At 30.7% G+C, this 21,784-nt stretch overlaps 3 protein-coding genes across 4 annotated transcripts; 1 reads left to right on the top strand and 2 right to left on the bottom strand.

Moving 5' to 3' along the window:
• Positions 1-1,338: 1,338 nt before the first annotated feature.
• LOC137830216 (transcription factor MYB12-like) lies at positions 1,339-5,424 on the bottom strand. Its single transcript, XM_068637408.1, has 3 exons — positions 5,114-5,424; positions 4,879-5,008; positions 1,339-2,305 (listed from the first exon to the last, which is right to left on the bottom strand). The coding sequence occupies exons 1-3, from the start codon at positions 5,244-5,246 to the stop codon at positions 1,534-1,536; spliced, it is 1,035 nt and encodes a 344-aa protein (XP_068493509.1). The 5' UTR covers positions 5,247-5,424; the 3' UTR covers positions 1,339-1,533.
• Positions 5,425-12,951: 7,527 nt separating this feature from the next.
• LOC137830215 (transcription initiation factor TFIID subunit 13) lies at positions 12,952-15,085 on the bottom strand. Of its 2 annotated transcripts, none has more exons than XM_068637407.1 (6): positions 14,703-15,085; positions 14,260-14,434; positions 14,138-14,175; positions 13,910-13,969; positions 13,750-13,824; positions 12,952-13,197 (listed from the first exon to the last, which is right to left on the bottom strand). In XM_068637407.1, the coding sequence occupies exons 2-6, from the start codon at positions 14,360-14,362 to the stop codon at positions 13,063-13,065; spliced, it is 411 nt and encodes a 136-aa protein (XP_068493508.1). In that variant the 5' UTR covers positions 14,363-14,434; positions 14,703-15,085; the 3' UTR covers positions 12,952-13,062. The 2 variants fall into 2 exon arrangements, with proteins under 2 accessions (XP_068493508.1, XP_068493507.1); XM_068637406.1 differs by having other exon boundaries at positions 14,260-14,401; positions 14,703-14,975.
• A 2,739-nt stretch (positions 15,086-17,824) lies between these two features.
• On the top strand, positions 17,825-21,361 carry LOC137830214 (phospholipase A1 PLIP2, chloroplastic-like). The gene is made up of 5 exons (XM_068637405.1): positions 17,825-18,685; positions 19,226-19,708; positions 19,934-19,993; positions 20,145-20,561; positions 20,654-21,361. The coding sequence occupies exons 1-5, from the start codon at positions 18,104-18,106 to the stop codon at positions 21,230-21,232; spliced, it is 2,121 nt and encodes a 706-aa protein (XP_068493506.1). The 5' UTR covers positions 17,825-18,103; the 3' UTR covers positions 21,233-21,361.
• Positions 21,362-21,784: the final 423 nt, after the last annotated feature.

The raw sequence follows: 21,784 nt of genomic DNA, 5'->3' as shown, positions 1-21,784 counted from the left end.
TTTTTTTTTACAATAAGTAAAAAAATATCTACTTGAAATTTACATAAATATGTTTGACAAATTTTAGAGCATTAGATAATAGAATGGTTTAAGAATAAACTGCATGACTTTTTAGTTTCTTATGGTTAAACATCAATAATTTAAAGTATCAAAATCGTATATAACTTATAATCTGAATTAGACGCAATAATGATTTAAAGATCGACATCGTATCATTCATAACATTATTAAAAAAATATAATCCAAATCTAAATTCATATTTTTTATAAAAATAATTTTGAATTTTTTTAAAAAATAGATTTAAAAAAAAAAAAACTATAACATGTAAAAAGAATAATATTATATAAATATTAAAAAAATTATTATAATTTAATAATACCAAAAGTTAACACTAATAAAAGTTATTAAACTTTAATTATCCAAAATTCTCCATGCACTCTTTGTTATGATAACGAAATGTACAGTGATAAATGTTGACACAAATTAAATTATGCAGGAAAGACTGTATGTGTCGCCGAAAAACAAGTGAAGTCGTACATTTTATTGATTGAGACCTAATATAACAATAAATGCAAATATAATGGCTACAGGTAATGGCATCAGTGAAAAAATAATTTTCACCGACTATGAGGAGAGAATAAATTTAAACTATTTTTTTTTTAAATAAAATTTTTTATGTTAGTCATTATTATCCAACTTAAGATCTTAGATAGACTGACACTTCAAATAATAACAATCATTTGTAATTACATAAAAAAATATTATTAAACAAAAGAAAAAAAAAATACAAAAATATAAAAGATTAGACCAAAACTCATATGTTAACGAAAACGATACATAAATAGACTATACCTATTCATAAAGAAGTCTAAAAACAAACAAGATGAAAGTCTATTATACCAATAAAAAGATTCTTCATGAAAAAATCATAAATTAATCAACTTATCAGCACATACATTTCTTTCACGAAAAAATATGAGTAACATTGCATCAAAATAATATTTGTCCTGTGAACTAATTTTAATATATTACTTCTTACAGTATTTAACGGATATACAAAATTATTGAAAACACTGTAACAATGTGGAATTCATTGACAACAGTTATTTGCAGAGCTATTGTTGTATATGGTATATGCTACATATGTCGCTTTACACTCGTATTTATTTATAATTTAAAGATGGTCCAAAAGTATGAACCTATTTATTATTTAAAGGACATGAAATTGTTGAGGTGTATATTAGTACGGTATCTGGATCGCATATTAGTTATTAAAAAGGAATATACCAGACTTTAAAATTGTAAAATAAGAGTTATTTTGTAAAGAAGATGAAAAACTCTACAGAAAAATGTAATTTATTTATGTACTATAAATTAATTATGTAAAATAAAATAAATGTGTAGCCGTTACAGAATGAAGAAGCTAGCAGTGGAAATTGTTGGAAGGCTAGGGCATAGAAATTGGGAAAAGGGAAAAAGAGGGTGACGCAACACCAACACTAGGTGTATTCTATTTGAATAAGGTTGGAGGAATCAAGAGAGAAGCCAATCAACAACCTCGTTTTGTATCTGCGAATCTGTCTCTCCCAATTTGTTGCCATCGCTTTCCCAATCATCGTCCTCCCACAGCCAAGTGAGGAATTTATCTTTCTCATCGGAATGCTCAGAAATGAGTTGGGACTCAGAAATGTTATCGAACTCTATCACGCTCTCCCAATCCCACAGTTTATTCACGCTACTATCGAACGACCTCGTTTTGCTGGGACACGCATCAGCAACACCCACCACTTCTGCGTCATTGCTCTCTCTCTCCTCACTTATGTCCCAAACCCCACATGTTTCCGCCAAGTAACTTTCCAACATCTCACTAATGCCCAACGCCCCACTCCCCTCATCAATGCCCTCAAATTCACACACTTCCACCACCTCCCCACCGCCACTTTTCTCCTTCTCACACTTTTCATCTACCTCCGCCGCCTTCCACTCCCTAACGCCGTTCAACAAACCCTCGCTCTCCGCTGCCTTCGGAACTCTGCTGTCACTGCTATTCTGTTCACTGAAACTGTGTTTGGGTTTGTCTGAATTTTGGGTGTAGTTTTTGTTCTTCTGCATTGCCCAACGGCTTGTTCTGCCACCTTTTCGCTTGGGAGGAATACACACCACTTTAGGTGGATCCAGGGCACCTGCACCTTGTTGCTTCTCCATCCTTGGGAAACTGTAAATTTTTCTGCTCAGATGAGAATTCCAGTAGTTCTTAATCTCGTTGTCTGTTCTTCCTGGCAAATGACTTGCTATCAAAGACCACCTATAATCACCAAAACCCTAATTTTATTATTTACGTGGGTGCATAATGGATAATCAATCTCTTTCCATAATTACTAATATATTATATGTTACGTTAAAATTACATATTTTACTTCATTTTATACTTATTGGTAAAGAAGGTTAGATTGAGAAACCACAAATGTTTCATTCTGGATCCTTCCCTCAACCATAAAAGAGATTGTCACTTCGAACAGAAGGACTAGCTTTTAATGCTCACTGTCGTATAACATGAAACAGACAAACAATTTTAAATTACTCAAGATATTTTCTAAAGGACGGCCTTCAATATGAAAATAATGATTGGAAAATGTTACATTATGATTTTAATAAATAAATAAAATATTTTTTTATAAAATTATATTATTATACTATGCATGGTTGTTAAAATATCATCATTCACGCAATAATACTAATAAAGAAAAAAAATACTTATTTTAAGTATATAATTAGAAAAAATATCTAGTTAAACACTTCAACATTACATTATGTTATCTATTCCCCATATCTCCATTTTATTTATTTTATAAAAATGTTTTAAGAGTGGGTGTACAAGTTGTTTCTATAGTGGGAAGGGGTAAAAGGGAATGTCCAAAAAGGTCATAGCTGTCGTATTAAACATTTCAGCAGAGATTTTTATACGCTGTCAGTAACAAATTTGTCTTATTTTCTGATAATTTCACAATTTTATTATTTTATATAATTATTATATTTCAAAATTTTATTTATAATACTAATAATTATTATTATTTTGTTATTATCTGAGTGTAATATTTTGTTATTAAAAGAATGTTACGTAGATTATTTCACAGCAAGTTCTAAAAATAATAGAAAAAAATCCTATAAAGAGAGAAAAAATTAAATAAATAAAAAATAACGAAACCTACGTTATGTAAAAAAAAGTAAAAAGAAGAAAAACATTTTACGGGTAAGAAGGAAATAAAATGCGATAAACTAATTAAAGTTTTTTGATAATACTACTTAAAGTAATATTTTAAAAAATACAGATTACTAAATAAAATTATTTGTCAAATATTTCAATAAAATTAAACAAACATTTTAATTAATTAAAAATTAAAAGTACTTCTCAATCAATCATACAACTAAAATAAGTTAAAGAACAAAAATAATATATACTATTTTCTGAGAGGTTCAAAAGTCAAAAGGCCAATACATGACTCAAAATGGCTTAACGTGTTGTAATATGTCTTTTCAAAACAACATTTAACACCCCCAAACCTTATCCTTTTACAAATAGATATTTCAAACTTTAATTTTGTCTTAATTGATATCAATTTTTTTTCTATCTATAAATAAACACAACAAATTTTAATTTTGTTCCAATTATTCTTTAAATTTTTTTTGTTTTTAAATAGATACTTAGCATTTTATTTTATTCTTTTTATTCAACTCAAATTTGTTAGGAAAAAATATTTATAAAAAAATAATAAGTTTTAGAAAATAATTATAATAAAAATAAATTTTTAGGTGATTATTTAAAAAAATAAATTTAAGATCAATATGATACAATTAAAGTTTAAGCTGTTTAATTGTTGATAAGATAAAATTTAAACATCAATTAAGACAAATATTAAAGTTTAGAATATTCATTTATAAAAAAAGTTTAGAGGGGTTAAAAGTTTTTTTCCCTACTAGTAATAATAATATACGAAATTGAAGACTATGTAAATTATTTTTATTGAAGAAAATACTATTTTTGTGCTTATAGTTCTTTATATGTTCATTTAATTTATGTTATAAACAGCTAACAAAACATAGGCCTTTGTACTATACCATCGTTTTCTCTCCTCAACACTAACCCACGATTGTTTTTGTACACACCTAACCTAACTTATAAATAAATGAGTGTAGGACATAGAAGCAACTAATTTCACTTTCTTTCCTTCTACATCATGTACTATACGATTACGGTGTATATACACTAAACAAAAGTATAATTTGCAGATATTCTAATAATATATATACTTAATATTTTAATTTTTTTTCTTATTATATCATATTACTATTATATCAATCACTCACCTTTAAATGCAGAGACTTTTTTTTCCATTCAACAAAATAAGATTAATTTTATATATTATAAAAAATATAAAATTAATAATAATATTTTTTTTAATACATGCAAGAATAAGTTTTTCAGATTATTATTTTTTGAAATAAATTTTCCAGAAATAAAATCTCTAAAATAGAATTTCTGAAACATATAAAATACATTTAAAAAACACGTTTAAATAACATATGCTTTTAGAGTGCAGTGAAGACCAGAAGTGTGGCAGGGACAGGCAAAGGTGGTTGTGGTAAAATAAAGGAGGGTATTTTAGTCTTTTAGTGTTGGTACTGGTGCCATCACTAATACTGGTATGCAGTTAAATGAAACTGGAATGTCGTGTCTGTTAAGTAAGGGTATTTTAACCAATAAAAATGAATCATTAATGATTTAAAAATTCTCAGAAATACCGCAATAAATGCTTCTTAAAAAAAAGTTGAGGCTTAATTAATTTTACTATGTATAATAACATGGTAGCACCAACTAACCTGTTACCCAGAGAAGCGTGCAACTTGACGATGGTGTTTTCCTCTTCAGCCGAAATGTTCCCTCTTTTAAGGTCAGCTCTCAAATAGTTAATCCATCGCAGTCTGCAACTCTTCCCACACCTCAATAATCCTTCAAAAAATTGGTAATGCAAGTCAGAAAGAAAGAAAGCAATTGATTAATAAGACAAGTTGATTAGTAGTTGTTGAAGAATGAAACAAATTTTTTGTAGTGTACCTGCATTTTTAGGCAATGACCTCCAAGAACCTTCTCCATTGGCCTGAATGTATTTTGCCAGGATCTGATCTTCCTCTGCTGTCCACCTCCCCTTCTTCAGCCCCACTTTCTGACAACAAGGAGCTCTTCCCATGTGTGGTGAGGTTGAAGAAAAAATAGAGGGATAGTGGTGAGTGTGTGTGTGAGTAGAGTACTAGAGAGTGGAAAATGCGGTGGAGAAGGAGAAGTGCATGATGTGTGTAGTGTGTTTTGTCCTTTAGAAGTTACAAAACGAGCCACTCGTGTTTCTAGTTTTTGGAAAGCTGAAGTGTAAAAAGGGCATTGGAGTGTAAATGAATTTATAGAACTGGAAAAGCGGTGCAGAGAGGTGGGGCTAGTGATGGAGACATATCTGTGGTGGCAGATTGTGCCACGTTGGCTGTTTCTGAATGCTACAGTCGTGGCTCAACCACCGTCGACAACCTCGTGACGGGGCTTCCATCCCCCACGTTGTTGCTATACTGTTTGCTAGGAACATCCTCGATTAAACTTCCTTTCCAACATCCTCATTCCTCCAAAACACTAATCTTCTTCTATTAACTTACAGTTATTATACTTATAGGTCACTCATTTATTTTTGTTAAAAAAAAATCATTATTATTGTTGGAGATTACAACTATCAACAAATCAATTTAAATTCAGTTTAAACTTTATCTTCTAATTTATGAAAGATAAATTCACTTAATAACATCATATTCAAAATTTATTTTTTCAATTTTCCTAATCATAAATAAAAACCAATTTGTAGAGACTAAAATAATTAGTGGCAATAATAACTAAATTAAAAACTATTTTAAAAACTAAAAAAAAAATTCTAAATTAGTTTATATGATTGTTAAATAGTTTTTAAATTAGTATTTAATTAGCAATCAATGTTTTAGCTACCAATTATTTAGTTTCTAAATTTGGTAGCAAAAACATTTGTTTGTTAATTAGATATCAATTTATAAACTATTTAGCAAAAATAGAAACTAATTTAGAAACCAAATCTTTTTAATTTTTAAAATGGTATCTAATTTAACTAATTATTTTGGTGTCTAAAAATTAGTTTTTATTTCATGATTGTCTTGTAGTGTAATGTGTTCTCTATTAGACTTTTGTAAGATGAAGGAGGTAGTTGTTAGATTTTGTATATAATGATTAATTATTTTTTGTTTTTAAAATTAATTTTTACTTAATTATTTTTTAGTGAACTAAAAATGATGATTATTTCTTTGAAGTGTATTAACCTAATTTAATATATAAAGAAATACGCCAACTCTTGGGAGAGAATATTCCTATGTATTTATTTTCTTGTAATTATTGTGCAAATTAAATAAAATCTATTCTGGTAAATTTAAAAACTACACTCCAATCTCTTTTTTTAAGAGCTTTCTGTACTGCAGCTTTCAAATTTTAATAAAATGCATCTTCCTATTTAATTAATGAACACGCATGTGGCACATGTCTCTTTTAAATATTTGTACAGTGAATCATGATCAAAAGGATTGATATATTAAAGAGTATTGAGTGTGTGATAAATGGTATAACTTGTAATATAACCTTGTTTTACCATCAGAAACTATGCCTCAACTGGAAAACCAAATATGTCACCATCAACCGCTCCTTCATCTTCATTTTCATCATATCTATAGTTCATGTTTTTCACATGGAATTGGAGAGCTCACCCCCAAAGACATTTTACCCAATTATTTCACCCTTCCATAATTTTATTTTCACGGGAAATATATTTTATACTATGTTTGTTGAATGTTAAAATTTGTAATAGAGTTTCAGTATCTCTTAAATATTTTTTTTATATATATATTATTGATAAAAAAAACATGTTATGTTAATTAGATTTATTAAAAAAAAAATAATTATCAAATTATACTTCATTATTATATACAACTATTATATGATATTGTGTGATATTATACACAATTATATATAATTAATTTAATAAATTATAAAATCTCATGATTAATGAATTCTACCTAATTGAATTGTAATTTGGAGATAAATATATATATATATATATATATATTATATACAAGAAAATAAGAAATATTTTTTTCTTACTCTTTTTTATGTATATTTTTATAAAGTATATGAGTTTTAACATTCCTTAAATGTTTTACTTTAATATTATTATTTTTTGTTAATAAAAAAAATAGAGTATATTGACAACTGCACTAGAAAAATCAAACAAATGGTTGGCATGATTGGAACTGTGTGTCTGAGTTATGGTCGTGGTTGTGCACAACCTTCCCTAATCACTAGGGCCACCAAAGTAATGATTTTTTAGTACTCATCTCTCTGACCCATCACTACCAGACTCTACTCTCTCCCGCAACAATGCCATTTTTTGTCTGTCCTCAACTCAGATGCAAAAAATGGAACTTAAACTTCTGAACATCGCCATTGCCATTTTACATAAATACAAAGTAACTTCCTATATTTGTATCAAAATATCACTTTCTCACTTCACATCATACAGATAAAAATAATGTAAACATCACATTACTACTTTCTCATATTTAAAAAGACTCAAACGGAATATCATAATATAAAAGAATAAATTTCATTTTAAAAAACTTGAAGATGTATAAAAAAGTAAGTCAGGAATGAAAGTCAATAAAAAATATTACATATAAAAGTAAAGTTGTATCTTCGAGAAGGTTAAAATAGTAAATGTACTAATAAATCTTTAAATCATTATTAGTTATATATTAATTAATAAATAAATAAAAAACAGATATATTACTGTAGAAGCAAAATTATTAATTCTCAACCTTTGTTTAATAATTACAAAATGTACATATTTAATTTTAGCTTTATTAGAGATACTTTTAAAATGATACCGTTTTAAGATTAAGATAAGTTAAGTTAATATATTAAGATTATTATATTTTTTATATTTTAATTTTAAAAATATATTTTATTTACGTACATATAATCAAGTTAAATATTTCATAATTTAGTTACATTAATTTCTATTCTTTATATTGTATTTTCTATTTTAGATTATTAATTGATATTTGCATGTCGGTATACATCATTTGGTACTCTAATGGTATGGTCGAATCCTCTATAGTCGATACATCTCAGAAAATCGAAAAGTACTATTGAATGATATGTTTAACATAATCATTATATAAAATACATGTCTAATACTAATTTTAATTCGGTAAACCATGCCCAATAGTAAAGGAACACATTGACACTATAAATATACATTCAAAGACAAGACAAATGTACACATTTTCATAGCATTTATTACTCCAACCAATGATAATAGAGCACTGACTTAAGCGTCGGGTACCTTTTGCAGGTATCCTCCATTCTGACCGAGGCCGAAGACTAAGACATGGGAGAGATCGAAGAATAAGATTCGAGAGAGATCGGAGACCGAATTCAAATAAGAGACGCACATAAGAAAATATTTGCATTGTAACGATTGAGACTTTCTCAACACACATTTTACTATTTAATTTTATTATTTCATGAATTTGTTATTATTTTTTTAAACAATTTTTACATGATAAATGTAAAAGTTGAAAGAATTTATTTATTCATTAATTGAAAGCTGAAAGCCATAACATGATAAATAGATTATGGTCAAAATTCCAATAATCACGTGATCAAGACAAGTGAAATATCTATTAAGAAAAAATCCAAACATTCTATAATTATGATTTTAAGCATTGAAAATTTTAAAACATATAATATGATTCATGCATCATTTGTAAGACGAATAATTTTAACAACAAATCATGTAAGAAACAAGTGTTATGTCTATCAAACAATACAACACTATGTAATATTTCTTTATGTCTAAAAAAGTGTTCACATGATTGATCATTATTGTTCCTCAACCAAATCAAAATAGTTCCAATTTTTACTGTGTAACATAGTGCTAGATGGTATAACACCAATGATAGTATAAATAGAGTCAATTGACCTAAAGTCGTCTCTCAACGAATTCAATTGTGAATCTAATCAAACAATGTTCAAAAGTTGTTTGTAAGAAATAACAATAAAGTATATAAGGATTTGTGTCTGTTTGAATAGAAAATAAAATATAAAAGATGATAAAAAATACTAAAAATAGATTAAGTCTCAACTTCATTTATCAATGAATTCTTTAAATTTATATATATATATATATATATATATATATTGTTTTGTATAGTTAAGTTTTAAATGAAAAATCAGAAAGTTTCCTTTCATTGTATATAGTCTTTCTATAGGTTTTAAATATTCGAAATTTACATAACAAAAATTATTTTGTTCAACACCTATCAAAATTGTTTCAAGATTTCTATCATGATAAAATACCATATCCAATTGACATTTTGGCCTCCTTTTATTTTAAGATGATGAACATTTTTTTTAATTGATAGTTTCCTTTTTTTTCACCTATGTCAAGCACAGACTTGTTGTATTAGTTTAATAAAAACTTATATATTTTTAGGTTATTTTTGCTTGAGTACTCCAATTGAATATTTCAAATAATTATCATTTATCTTTTAAAAAAATGTACTTTATTTAATATAAACCGCTTGTAAACATTTGGTGGGGTTGAAAATTAAAACTTATTTTCCTAAATCTATGAACCACTTTGACTTTTATGTAATTATTTTTCGTTATGGTTAACTAATAAAACTTTTTCGTGCCAACAAGTTTATGAAACAAACACTAAGTTTCTCTTTTTAATGTAATATAGAGATTAACATAAGTCAAATCCTAAGAACATATGTTAATTGAATTCATGGTTTGATATTCTTCCTTCATTAATTAAGATTGGGATTTGGATGAAGTTTAAAATAAAAAAATAACAAAGTAGACTATCTAATGACAATTGTCTATTAAACCCTCTACCAACAATTGAAATATGGAAACTAAAATCAAATCAAAACTGTACAAAAAAGCTAAATAAAAACTAGAAATATAAATAAAAAATGGAATTAAATGGACAGAAACTAAAATTACAGTAGTGATGAAACAAAAAACATAATATGTATTAGAAAAATTGTAAATGAAAGAAACTGTAAACAATAGAAATTAAAATAAAATGGTAAAATTCTTCAAAGAAAGAAAACTGTAAACAATAAGAATAGATTGTCCAGTGAAAAAAAAGTAAAGCTTGTAATCGAAAACATAACATAACTAAAATTAAAATTGTAATGGAAATGAACTAAAATTGAAATTAATTAAACGCATAAGCTTAAATGTAAATGCAGAATTCGAAGGAATTACAATAAAGAGAAGAAAATATTATTCGAGAAATGCAAAATAGTAAACGAAAATTATGGTCAAATTATCTTTAATATCTTTAACCTTGAATGTAAAAAACTCATATCTGAATTCATTGTTTAATGAAAAAAAAATGCACTACCAATTGATTTGTATATTTTCTAAAATGGTTTAAAAGAAGAAAACAACTTTGAAAAGAACATTGCTTAACAAATTTTCGTATTCATTTGAAATGGTATCCATTTGAAGGATTCAATCATCTTTCAAATGTAAATTTAGAGAAGAAAAAAAACTATTAGAATATAAAACATAAAGAGCATATGAGAAAACGCGAGATAAGGAAGATAGAAAAATGAAGAATTGAAAAAACAGATAACTAACTAAACTGTACAAACTAAAACGTAAATGTGAAGTTATCTATCTACCAGTTTTCTCTTCAGTTATTCCCAATTTATAAAGATCTGAATCACTATAAATGGACCTAAGCTACAACAAAAATTGGGTCCTCCAAAAATCTGTTACAACAAGATATTATTCTAGATTGTCTTCCTGCATTTAATGGTTTCTGTATTCAGCAACTTAGATAGATTCTTTTTTTCTTTTAATTAAACACTTCCAATCTTCATGATCCAATTGTTTTCATCAAAACTCCAAAGTTCAGGATATGATGTATATAAAAAATTTAGCTGAAAATACTGTTTTTTATACAAGATTTGTTCCAACTTTTATTTATTACGGAAAATGCAAGTGTGCTAAAAATTAAAAAAGTAAAAGTGGTTAAAAAATACAATAAATATATAAAAATATTAACAAAATCAAGTGTTACCATTAAACATTCCCATTGAACACCTAAATGAAAAAAAAAAAAAAACTCTTTAAAAACGCAAGATATCTCGAATTTTGTTCGTTTATGTAAGGTAGGCAGCATCGATTGTAGACAAATCCTTTTGTTTATATTACATAACTACAAGTATATCACTGTTATTTTGGAAATTTAGAGCCCATTTAATATATTTATTAAAGCATTTAAAAACATCAATCAAAATCTTAATTATTTTTAGCAACTTTTGGCTATATAAAATATAACTAGCTTTTAAAACAAAAAATATAATTTCAACTAAACATTTACTTCATACTGAAAAAAAAAAAATTATTGTCTTGGTTAAATTTTATAAAAGAAAAATTACTTATATAGGAAAAATCCTTTCTGAAAAAATAACTTTTCTATAAACTTTTGAAAATAAAATAACAATAAGAATAAATGATTATTTTAAAAACTAATTTGAGAATTTTTAAAGATTTTTTTTTAAGTATCTTTTAATATGGAAGTATTTCTTTTTATAATTATAAGTTAACTTTCGAAATCTTAAACATAAATCACTTGTGTTTTAAAGTTTAAAACCCGTCTGTTTTCGGCCCTTAAACAAAAGAGTTTTGGAAATTGCTTCCTGCACCCGATCAATTGTGACCGGCACCCGACACACTTTTAAAATTCCTAAAATGCCCTTGTTTTCTTCATTTACGGATAAAAATATCCAGAATTGCTCGTTGCTTATGGATAAAAATATCCGAAACTGATCGTTGCTTACGGATAAAAATATCCGGAAGTCACAGTTGTGCCTACGGATAAAAATATCCAGAAGCCAGCCACAGTTGTGCCTACGGATAAAAATATCCGGATCCAACTATATTCCGGATAAAAATATCCGTAAGTCAAAACAAACTTACGGATAAAAATATCCAGACCCCAAATTCCCTTACGGATAAAAATATCCGCACCTCTCAAAAGTCACTTGCGGATAAAAATATCCACAACTCTCACTCACTTATGGATAAAAATATCTGGAAGCATGACGTACCTTCGAATTTGGTGCTCTGCCTGCGACAATGGAGGTCACGGTGGGTGCAGAAGAATGGAGAAGAATGTCGCTCACGGTGGTTGGACAACAAGCTTGCTTACGGTGGCTGCACAACACAGTGGCTTACGGTGGCTGCGGCAGGCACAATGGAATGGAAGAACAGAAGAATAGGATTGGTGTAGGTGATTGGGTGCATATCACAATTATAGTTTTCAGAATTTCATTAAGGGTATATTCATCTTTTCCTATTAAGTGATTGGGTGCCAGTTAGAATGTGTTGGGTGCAGGGAGAATGTGCCAAGAGTTTTTAAGATTTCAAAAGTACTATTTTATAAAACCTAAAGCCATTTTTCGCTTAATTACGATAGTAATGAAACTTTTACTTCTCTCTCGTAAAAATATTCATAGTTCTCAGAAAACTAAGTTTTTCTTAACTTCAACAAGCATAATAATATTTCAAAAATCATTGTCTATAAGGTATAAAAAAAACCACATTTTCCGTGTGAAAATCATTTTTAAAAGTCTGAACGATCAAAATCTTATCTAACTATCATGATCGAGTTGAATAAAATTATTTTCGAAGAAATAATTATTCTTTTCTTACATCTTGATTGCTTTAAGAAAATATTTTTTTCCTAAAACTACAAAAAAATATGGGCGTAAAAAAGACAGAAAATTATTTATTGGCATGTGCACGTTAAATTCAAGCAAGAAGATAAAAATAAAATATAATTCGATCAAGGGTTAGGAGCATCTTCAGAAAAGCTAAACATATTACAACCAACATTAGTGCATTTCAGTAATCTACATTATTCATCCTTCCACTGTCTCGTCAACCTCAAAAACCTTCCTCAGTTTCTCTTCGTCTGATTCAAAAACCTTTCTTGCTTGTTTCAGCTCTTCATTCATAGACAGTAGTTCTGTACAGCGGTTAAGTTTCGGCAAATCCTGCAGTATATACGGTTATCGATTTGGGTATTAGACAAACAATAAAACAGAAATGATGGTAGTGTGAACTCTGTCGTCTTATGACAGCCAAAAGCCATGTTAGCTCAAAATCTACTCTACGAGGCAGCAACTTTTCAGGGTTTTTTTTGTTAGTATACGACAATTTCAAAGGTTGTCCATAAGGTTGCTGGGTAATCAGTTGTCAGTACCAACCACCCAAGGACTGAAGTCATTTATTCCTTCACTATTTAAACAAAGATTACGAGTTAGTCTTAATTAGTTTTTTATAATATCACGCTACGTTTGCTCAAGTTAATGAAAAATGGTGAGGTAACGTTCATGCAGGAAGCGTTTCTGCCAGTGCATGTTTAAGACTTTAAGGAACCACAAAATTAAACTCTGCTATGTCAGTAGGGTGCTACTTCTACAATCTATGGTACTTACTGACATTTAGATTTGTTGGTAATACTTCATGATCCTTCAGAAGCTGTTAACTAAACCTAACTTTTAATCTTCATAATCATTATTTGCAATTTTTTTAACAAAGAATACCTTGCGAATCAAATAGAGGAAATCCTCAACTGATAGCTTCCCCCTTTGAGATCCAATATCTTGGGCTTTATGAACCTGACACGCAAATTATGCATAAGAACAACCAAGCTAACTAGCTCACTCAGACGGAATTGAACAATTTAAAAGTTAGGAATATTACCAGTTCTGTGACATATTCCACAACAATGTCCTCCATAAGAGTCACACTTTCAGGAAGTGGCTAATTGAAGCAGCAAAAACAATAAAAGTTCAAGTTAATAGACATAATTCTTTAAATTACAAGAAAACAAAAATATTGTTAAATGTTACATAATGAAGACAATACAATGCAAATTATGTGTACACAGGGACATGCGTAGGAGGGTAAGGGTTAACACTTAACACTCACATTAGGATCATCTCCAAAGCCATACATCATGTGCTGCACTAACGTAACCAGAAAAAGGAACATTATTAGGAATGAGAGAACAGTAGAGTAAAATGTTAAAAATTTAGAACAAGAATTCTTACATTCTTTTTGGAAAACTCCCCTTTTGCGCTTGGATGAAGTTTCCGATGGTTGTGAGGAAGCTGCTCTTGGTTTTGATGAGGTTCCCGCAGCAGAGCTGCTCATTGTTATTAGCCAATGCTTATACAGTTATCTTCAGGGTAACTGGAATTAGTGAATAGGATCAGTTTGTAGGTTCTGTCCAGCACACAGAATGCCAGAGAATAAAAAATCAGAATAATGGCATGGTTCAAACTAAGGAAAGAATGAGGGACACAGATCTTGGCAACTGCACACCCCTCAAATGGACGTCAAACTTGTCTCACCGGATCGGAGCGATCCGGCGATCGAAGGGCTGGATCGGACGATCCATGGGCCTCGCGATCCATGACGCGGCCCAAAAACAAAAAAAAAACCCTAAACCCAATAAAACCCTAATTTGAAATCCAGAAACCCTAACTTGTACCTCTGTCGCGCCGTTTTAAAGTCGCTTGTTCTCGCCGTTTCGCCGCCGCTGCCCGCGCTGCGTTTAGCTGCCTCCGTCTCTGCACACCACCGCACACGCTGCTCGCGCTGCCTCCGCCTTCGCGCTACCTCTGCCACTGCGCACGGCTGCGGAAAATGAAGAAGGGACCGTCCGGCGCAGGAAGAAGATGAAGATCCTAAACCTAATTTTGAAAAACCTAATAAATTTGGGCCGTTGGCCCAATAAACCCCAAATCTCTAATTATTCAAATAAAATTTAAATATGCTGTGTGGCTATATCAGTAGTTAAAACTAATTAAGAATTAAAAGTTTAAAACCTCCTTAAAATTTGGTTTTGTTAGATTTATTCTTGGCCCATTTAAAAACATTATATTTATTGTAATTCACGATAATTTTATTTTATCTCTGTCACAACCTCTTCCACCATAACTATCCAATATCAATAACACTAATTATTTAATAAATTATGAATATAACACTAATTATTTAATAAATTATGAATATATTTTAATTATCTTATGTACAGTACTAACTTTTTTAATAAACTCGAATAATAACTTTTTTAATCGAGTTACAATCTTTTGAGTTACGAGTTTTCAAACCCTTTCCATCCATCTCCAAATTACGAGTTTATAACATTAGATGTAAGGACTACAGCATATGAAATCTGTAATTTAAATAAAAAAAGTTAAAATAAAAATGGGATATTGTTAATTCAATTCTAATATTATTTAAAATTAGGATAAAAAAAAGTACGTTTTTTGGTATATTTAAAAAATGTACATTAAAATAAAATATTACCGTCATCACATATATATATATACTCATATTTTTCTTCAAAATTTATCTGTAAATATTTGCTGCGACAAACAATATTAATTAAATATAAAAAAAAATATTACGTATTTTAAATTCGCTGAATCATAAAATGGAAAACTATATTTTTTTCATGTATTTATGATTTTCTTTGATGTCACGACGATAACCAAACTATTGAATGTCCTTACGGTTGAGGAACTTATTAGGTTTGATTGGAATAAATAAGTTTGCCACCACCGGTTTTGCCGCTATAGAGTCAACCTCTGTAACTACTTCCACAATTAATATAGTTATTGAAAATTTAATGCTAATGCTATGCTTTTCAATGGATTTTGGTCACTAAAATATTAGAATGGAAAGTTAGCACTTTTAAATTTGTTTTATTTTAATATTAAATTAAATATATATTAATAATTAATCATATAAAACTCATAATGGTGAAAGATCTCACGTCAAGTATCATCTATAACATTACTATAAATAATCTTCTATAGGATTACTAGACATAATCTTCTATAAGATTAATTTATAGTATACACGTGATCAGTTTTCACTTATGAATTTTATAAAAATAGTAAAATACTTATCCTTTTCTAATAGTATAACTATTAATTAATTTGATCATAAAAACTTACTAAAAATAATAAAAAGGAATTTACTCTAAAAAAAAAAATTAGAAAATTTTACTCTCATCATGGCTAGAAATCTAAAAGTGGTCTTTAATAATTAACATAATGGGAGGATGAAGTCAAATTTATAGACAAAAGAAAGGAGAAAAAAAAGTATTATTTAGATAATGGTATTTAAAATAAATTCTAGATAACTAAATTTTTTATTTATATAAAATTTTCACAGTTATGGAAATTATCTATAAATCATGGTCATATCCCATCCAATTCGGGTGACACCTCGAAAAATCAGTTAACACTAATTTATTGAAGATATTATCCAAATATACCTGTCTGTAAATCAGAAAACCTCCCTAAAAATCAATTAACACTGATATTTGATAGATTCGGTCAGTCACAACAAATGACTCGTGACTAAACACTATAAATAAATATTTTATAAAGGAGTACGATACAATTTTGATCAGTTCCACTATACACTCTTAACACAAAGTACTTACTTGCAGGTTAACTCCTAACCGAATGTTAGGAAATTAAGGAAAATGAATCTTAAAGTATGAAAAAGTAATGAGAAGTAAGGGAACAACCGGACAATTGATAGCTACAACAATTGTTACAACCAATCTCAAGTATTATCTAGAGTAATTTTGTTTATACATGTAGAGTAATTTTGTTTATACATGTAGAGTTTATAAAAAGAAAATTTTTCTTTTACCACTCGAATATTAAACAATATACGCTTGATAATCAATTATAATAATATAATAATATTTTTAATTAAAAAATATATAATTAAAATAATATATGTGAATTATATCTGGTTACTTTTTGTGATGTTAAAGTATCACCATCCTTCGAAAAAAACATGATATTTATGGAACTTATTTAATAAATATTTTAACATTATTTTCTTTGGTATGATCAATAAAGAGATACTTAATTGTTTTTTTTTTAAATTTTGAATTTAAAGAGAATGTTTTTTTTAGAGGAAAGGAAATAGTCGCTTAAGGTATAAAAAATATTAAACTAAAAAGACCACTCTCAATCTGTATTAATATAAAAAATGATAATATTTTTGACGCAATTTTCACATAATTTTATTTATCTCCGTGACTACATTTTATAGTGGAAATGTTATGATAGCCTAGGTACTTTTATTTGTTTTATGGACGTTTTTTGTTATTGTAAAGATTGAAAATTATTTTAACTCAACGATAAATAAAAGAAAAGAGATGCCAAAAAGAAATTTGAGTTATAGATGGTCATTGTTTAAAACATGCGTTTTGAACAAGGAAAATGTTAATGTGTGACGGGTGTCGTGTGGCGTTTAGTAGCAACCGATATTACCCGTGACGCACAGTGCCATCCTCCACAACACAATACAACCCATAAAAAGCAAAGTTTTCGTGTTTTACCGACACGTCACCAGATTTACGCGTGCACTCATCGACACATACCACGTGGCACTTTGATCTAAAAGTTTGGAGCTTGTCAGAGATTCACGCGCTTTTTCCACGAAATTGCCAAACACATGCTCGCAAATCACAATTCCCAAACCAAACACGGGGGAACCCATCCTTGCTGTAACGACGCCGTCGCCTCCTTAGAATTCTATTTTGTCTATTAAGATGAAGATACGTCGTCGTTCAACTCTGATAACGTCACTAAGTCTAATGGGGACCTTCTTTTTATTTATTTTTATATTATTTATTATTCATTGCGCCTTTTTCAGTTCTGCTCTCTTTAAATGCTCCCTCCTATTTCGTTGAGTCTCTCTTTCTCGCGATTTGAAGAACAATAAACAACAGTAGCATTCGGCAAACTGCGTAACGCTTGAAGTTAAAGAGAAAAATAAAAAGAAATAAAGAGAAGAAATCGTCGTTGTTGTGAACATTGTGTGTGTGTGTTGTGTTGTGTTTCCGAAAACTGAAGAATGGAAGCTGTGTGTTTAAAATCAGGGATGCTTCCCACGATCTCTATTGGTGGGTCGCTGGACGCACGTGCCAATCCTTCTCAGGTGAGCACGGTGGGGCGTTCCGCAGGGGATAAACCGCCGCAAAGGTCGCTGTTTTCGAGGTTTTCCTTTCGGTACCCTTTGGAATCTCTCTGGCCTCGGGGGAATAACAGCAAGCACAAAGGGCTCGCCCTCGACGATGCCGTTTTGGCGGATAACGCCGAAGCGAAGGCCGTTAGAGATGACGGCGAGGGTGACGGATCGGAACGCGGAAACTGGGTTTTGAAGATTTTGCACGTGAAGTCCGTGTGGGAGGGGAAACAGCGCAAAGAAGAGGAGGTTGCGGTTACTGATCAAACTCAAAGCAATTACGATGGGGAGGAGGTGTGTGAATGTGATGCTTGCGGGGTTGGGGAAGATGACGGTTACGACACAGAAGAGGCTGAATTCGATAGAGGCTCCTTTTCCAGAATGCTTCGGAGGGTATCGTTAGCAGAAGCTAGATTGTATGCTCAGATGTCACACTTGGGGAACTTGGCTTACGATATACCGAAAATCAAGGTACGATACTTTAGATCGTTCTTCTGTTTTTAGTTTTAGTAAATCGTATGTTTATGTCTGTTTCATCCTTCTTTTAATTTATGTTTGCGATTTTTTTATTGTTTTGAGTGATTCATAGATTTTTAGACCTCCGATCTATCTGATCTGGATCTAGCACACTTTGCTTGCTTGAAGATTCTTTGTGTTATATATGATTTCTCTAACTTTTCAAAAACCCGTGGAAGGTTTAAGTTTAAACTTCATGAAGTGTTAATCTGTAATGGAAGTGCCTAGTTACGATACATGTTTCATTTAGCTGTGGATTACTCATTATTCGTGTGATCTGATTGATCATTGCTGTTGGGCGTATGGTTCTGCGAGGAGATATGTAGATGGGGGCTGTGTTATTTTACCATTTACCTAAGACTAAATAGCATTTTATAACTTATGTTATTGTTTTTTATTAAAATAGCATGTTCTGGAATCGATAAACTCTAGGAATTTGATTTTCCACAAAATGAATATACAGCACTAATTTTCATTTTGGCTTTGATAATTTAGCCAGGGAAACTCTTAAAACATTATGGTTTGCGCCTTATAACTTCATCAATAGAGAAGAAGGAATTGGCAGCAATAGCTGAAAAAGATACCCAGAAAGTTGAAACTGACGAGAAGGAAGAAAAAGAAGAAGAAAAAGGAAAGGATCCGAACTACAGTGGATACAACATAAGTGCAACTGCTGCTTATAACATTGCCGCCTCTGCTGCCACTTATCTGCATTCTCAGACTAGGAGCATATTTCCATTCAAATCCTCAAATGAAGCTTCACTTGATAGAAGCAATGAAAGCCGAGACAATAAAGTAATAATAAACACAGAGGTGGCATCTTTGATGGCCACAACCGATTCAGTGACTGCAGTGGTTGCGGCAAAGGAGGAAGTAAAGCAGGCTGTTGCTGATGATTTAAACTCTGCACATTCATCACCCTGCGAATGGTTTGTCTGTGATGATGACCAGAGTGGTGCAAGATTTTTTGTTATTCAGGTAGGAAAAATTTTGCACTGAAATTGCACTTCTTGGTTTCAGTTTGAAAAATTTCAGTACTTTGCGAGAATTTGTGAGCTCAAATATGATAAAATCACTATTAGTGGTTCCCAATATTTATTTGCGTTATATAGCCATATTATATTTTAGAGTATATGTAATTTCCTGTCAGTCTTGGACGTATGGAGTGATCTTTTCTCACTATTTTATTTTAAATAAATGTAGGGTTCAGAGACAATGGCTTCTTGGCAAGCAAACCTGCTTTTCGAACCGATTAAGTTTGAGGTAATTGTCAATATTGCAGACTGTCATTCTGCTTGTCAAAGGAGATTTTCATTTTTTAATGGTTATAAACAAATACTTTTGAATCTTTGTTAATGCGTGCTTCCAACTATCTATCCCGAAATTGACATAATGATGTGCTTTTTCCCCCCAGGGGTTAGACGTCCTTGTGCACAGAGGTATATATGAGGCTGCTAAAGGGATGTATCAGCAGATGTTGCCAGAAATACATGCTCACCTAAAATCTCGAGGTTCTTGTGCAACTTTTCGTTTCACTGGGCATTCTCTTGGTGGAAGCTTGGCATTGCTAGTAAATCTCATGCTGTTGATTAGGCAGGAGGTGCCTGTCTCCTCTCTACTTCCCGTGGTAACATTTGGTTCCCCATCCATCATGTGTGGAGGGGATAGTCTGCTAGAAAAATTAGGTTTGCCTAGGAGTCATGTTCAAGCAATTACAATGCACAGAGACATAGTTCCTCGAGCATTTTCTTGCAATTACCCTAATCACGTTGCAGAACTATTGAAGGCTGTCAATGGGAACTTCCGTAGTCATCCTTGTCTCAATAAACAGGTAAAGTTATGGTTATCTAAATGATTTAAACTGGATAAAGAAATTTCTTTTATATAAATTCTAACTGACTTCTATGTGAATTTTTACTGCAGAAGGTACTGTATACACCAATGGGTAGTCTGCTGATTCTGCAGCCAGATGAGAAATTTTCACCAAGCCATCATCTCCTGCCTTCAGGCAGTGGTCTATATCTTTTGTGTTGCCCTTTTTCAGAATCCAACAACACAGACAAGCAGCTCCGAGCTGCCCAGACGGTGTTCTTGAACTCACCTCACCCACTTGAGATATTAAGTGACCGATCTGCTTATGGATCTGGAGGAAGCATACAAAGAGATCATGACATGAATTCCTACTTCAAGTCCGTGAGAACTGTGATTCGGCAGGAACTTAAACAAATCCGTAAGTCTAAGAGGGAGCAACGGCGCAAGGTGTGGTGGCCTCTTGTGTTACCACGTGGAATGGATACCAGGATTGTTGCTGGGAGGTCCATGATATCAATCAATGTAGGTCAACGCCAGTCATCCTTCTCTGGCATGATACAAACAGGGAGAGAGTCCCTGAAAAGGTTCAGCAGGCTTGTTACGTCCCAACATATGCATTTGTTTGTGTTGCTCTTATTCCCTGCTCGCTTGTTACTCTTGGGAACATACAGCCTAATTAGCCTCAAATGAATATAAAATCTGATTCATTATTTTAATCATGGGGGACAATTGTATAGGGCGAGGGCACATGCCTAGAGAAACATTACACACTTAGAACATTCTTTATTCATTAATTTGAAAATTGAAATATTGCGTTCTTATGAGTCCTTATGTAATTTTATTGAATGGGTCTTCTTGAGTGTTTGGTTGGACAAACAAAACAGGAAAGACTTGCGTAAATGTTTCTCCAATCCTGCCCGTTGTCGTAATCAAGTGAAGTAAAAAATTAGTTCGCTTGCCCTCTGAATGTAAGATATTAAAGACGTCATCGATGAACGTGTTTATCAAGCAATAATAATGTGTTAGCACGTAGCGCAAGATATTACTCATGTGTTACGCGCGTACTCTAAAATTGCAAGTAGTTGTTGCTTGAAAAAGTGAAAGATGAAATGGTTGCTTTGCAGAGATGGGTAAGAGAAGGAAAGACAGTGCCAATTCATGAAAACGAGTCAGATTCTGCTGTTTCCTTTTGATGCCTAGTTTTATGCACATGCAGATTCACATGCCAAACCAAAAATAGCC

Source organism: Phaseolus vulgaris, chromosome 7 (genome assembly GCF_000499845.2).
Source record: "Phaseolus vulgaris cultivar G19833 chromosome 7, P. vulgaris v2.0, whole genome shotgun sequence".
Classification (NCBI taxonomy): domain Eukaryota; kingdom Viridiplantae; phylum Streptophyta; class Magnoliopsida; order Fabales; family Fabaceae; genus Phaseolus; species Phaseolus vulgaris.
Note: the sequence above shows the minus strand (reverse complement) of the source record. Positions and strands in the feature narration are given on the sequence as shown.

Bases quoted from the DNA above. Each gene is read 5' to 3' on its own strand.
- LOC137830216 (XM_068637408.1), bottom strand. From the start codon at position 5,246: ATGGGAAGAGCTCCTTGTTGTCAGAAAGTGGGGCTGAAGAAGGGGAGG. The intron at 5,009-5,113 runs GTACACTACAAA...AATTTTTTGAAG, and splicing joins GTCATTGCCTAAAAATGCAG to GATTATTGAGGTGTGGGAAG. The intron at 2,306-4,878 runs GTTAGTTGGTGC...TGGTGATTATAG, and splicing joins CACGCTTCTCTGGGTAACAG to GTGGTCTTTGATAGCAAGTC.
- LOC137830215 (XM_068637407.1), bottom strand. From the start codon at position 14,362: ATGAGCAGCTCTGCTGCGGGAACCTCATCAAAACCAAGAGCAGCTTCC. The intron at 13,825-13,909 runs GTAATATTCCTA...TTTGCGTGTCAG, and splicing joins TGGAATATGTCACAGAACTG to GTTCATAAAGCCCAAGATAT. The intron at 13,198-13,749 runs GTATTCTTTGTT...TATATACTGCAG, and splicing joins TCCTCTATTTGATTCGCAAG to GATTTGCCGAAACTTAACCG.
- LOC137830214 (XM_068637405.1), top strand. From the start codon at position 18,104: ATGGAAGCTGTGTGTTTAAAATCAGGGATGCTTCCCACGATCTCTATT. The intron at 18,686-19,225 runs GTACGATACTTT...TTGATAATTTAG, and splicing joins ACGATATACCGAAAATCAAG to CCAGGGAAACTCTTAAAACA. The intron at 20,562-20,653 runs GTAAAGTTATGG...TTTTTACTGCAG, and splicing joins ATCCTTGTCTCAATAAACAG to AAGGTACTGTATACACCAAT.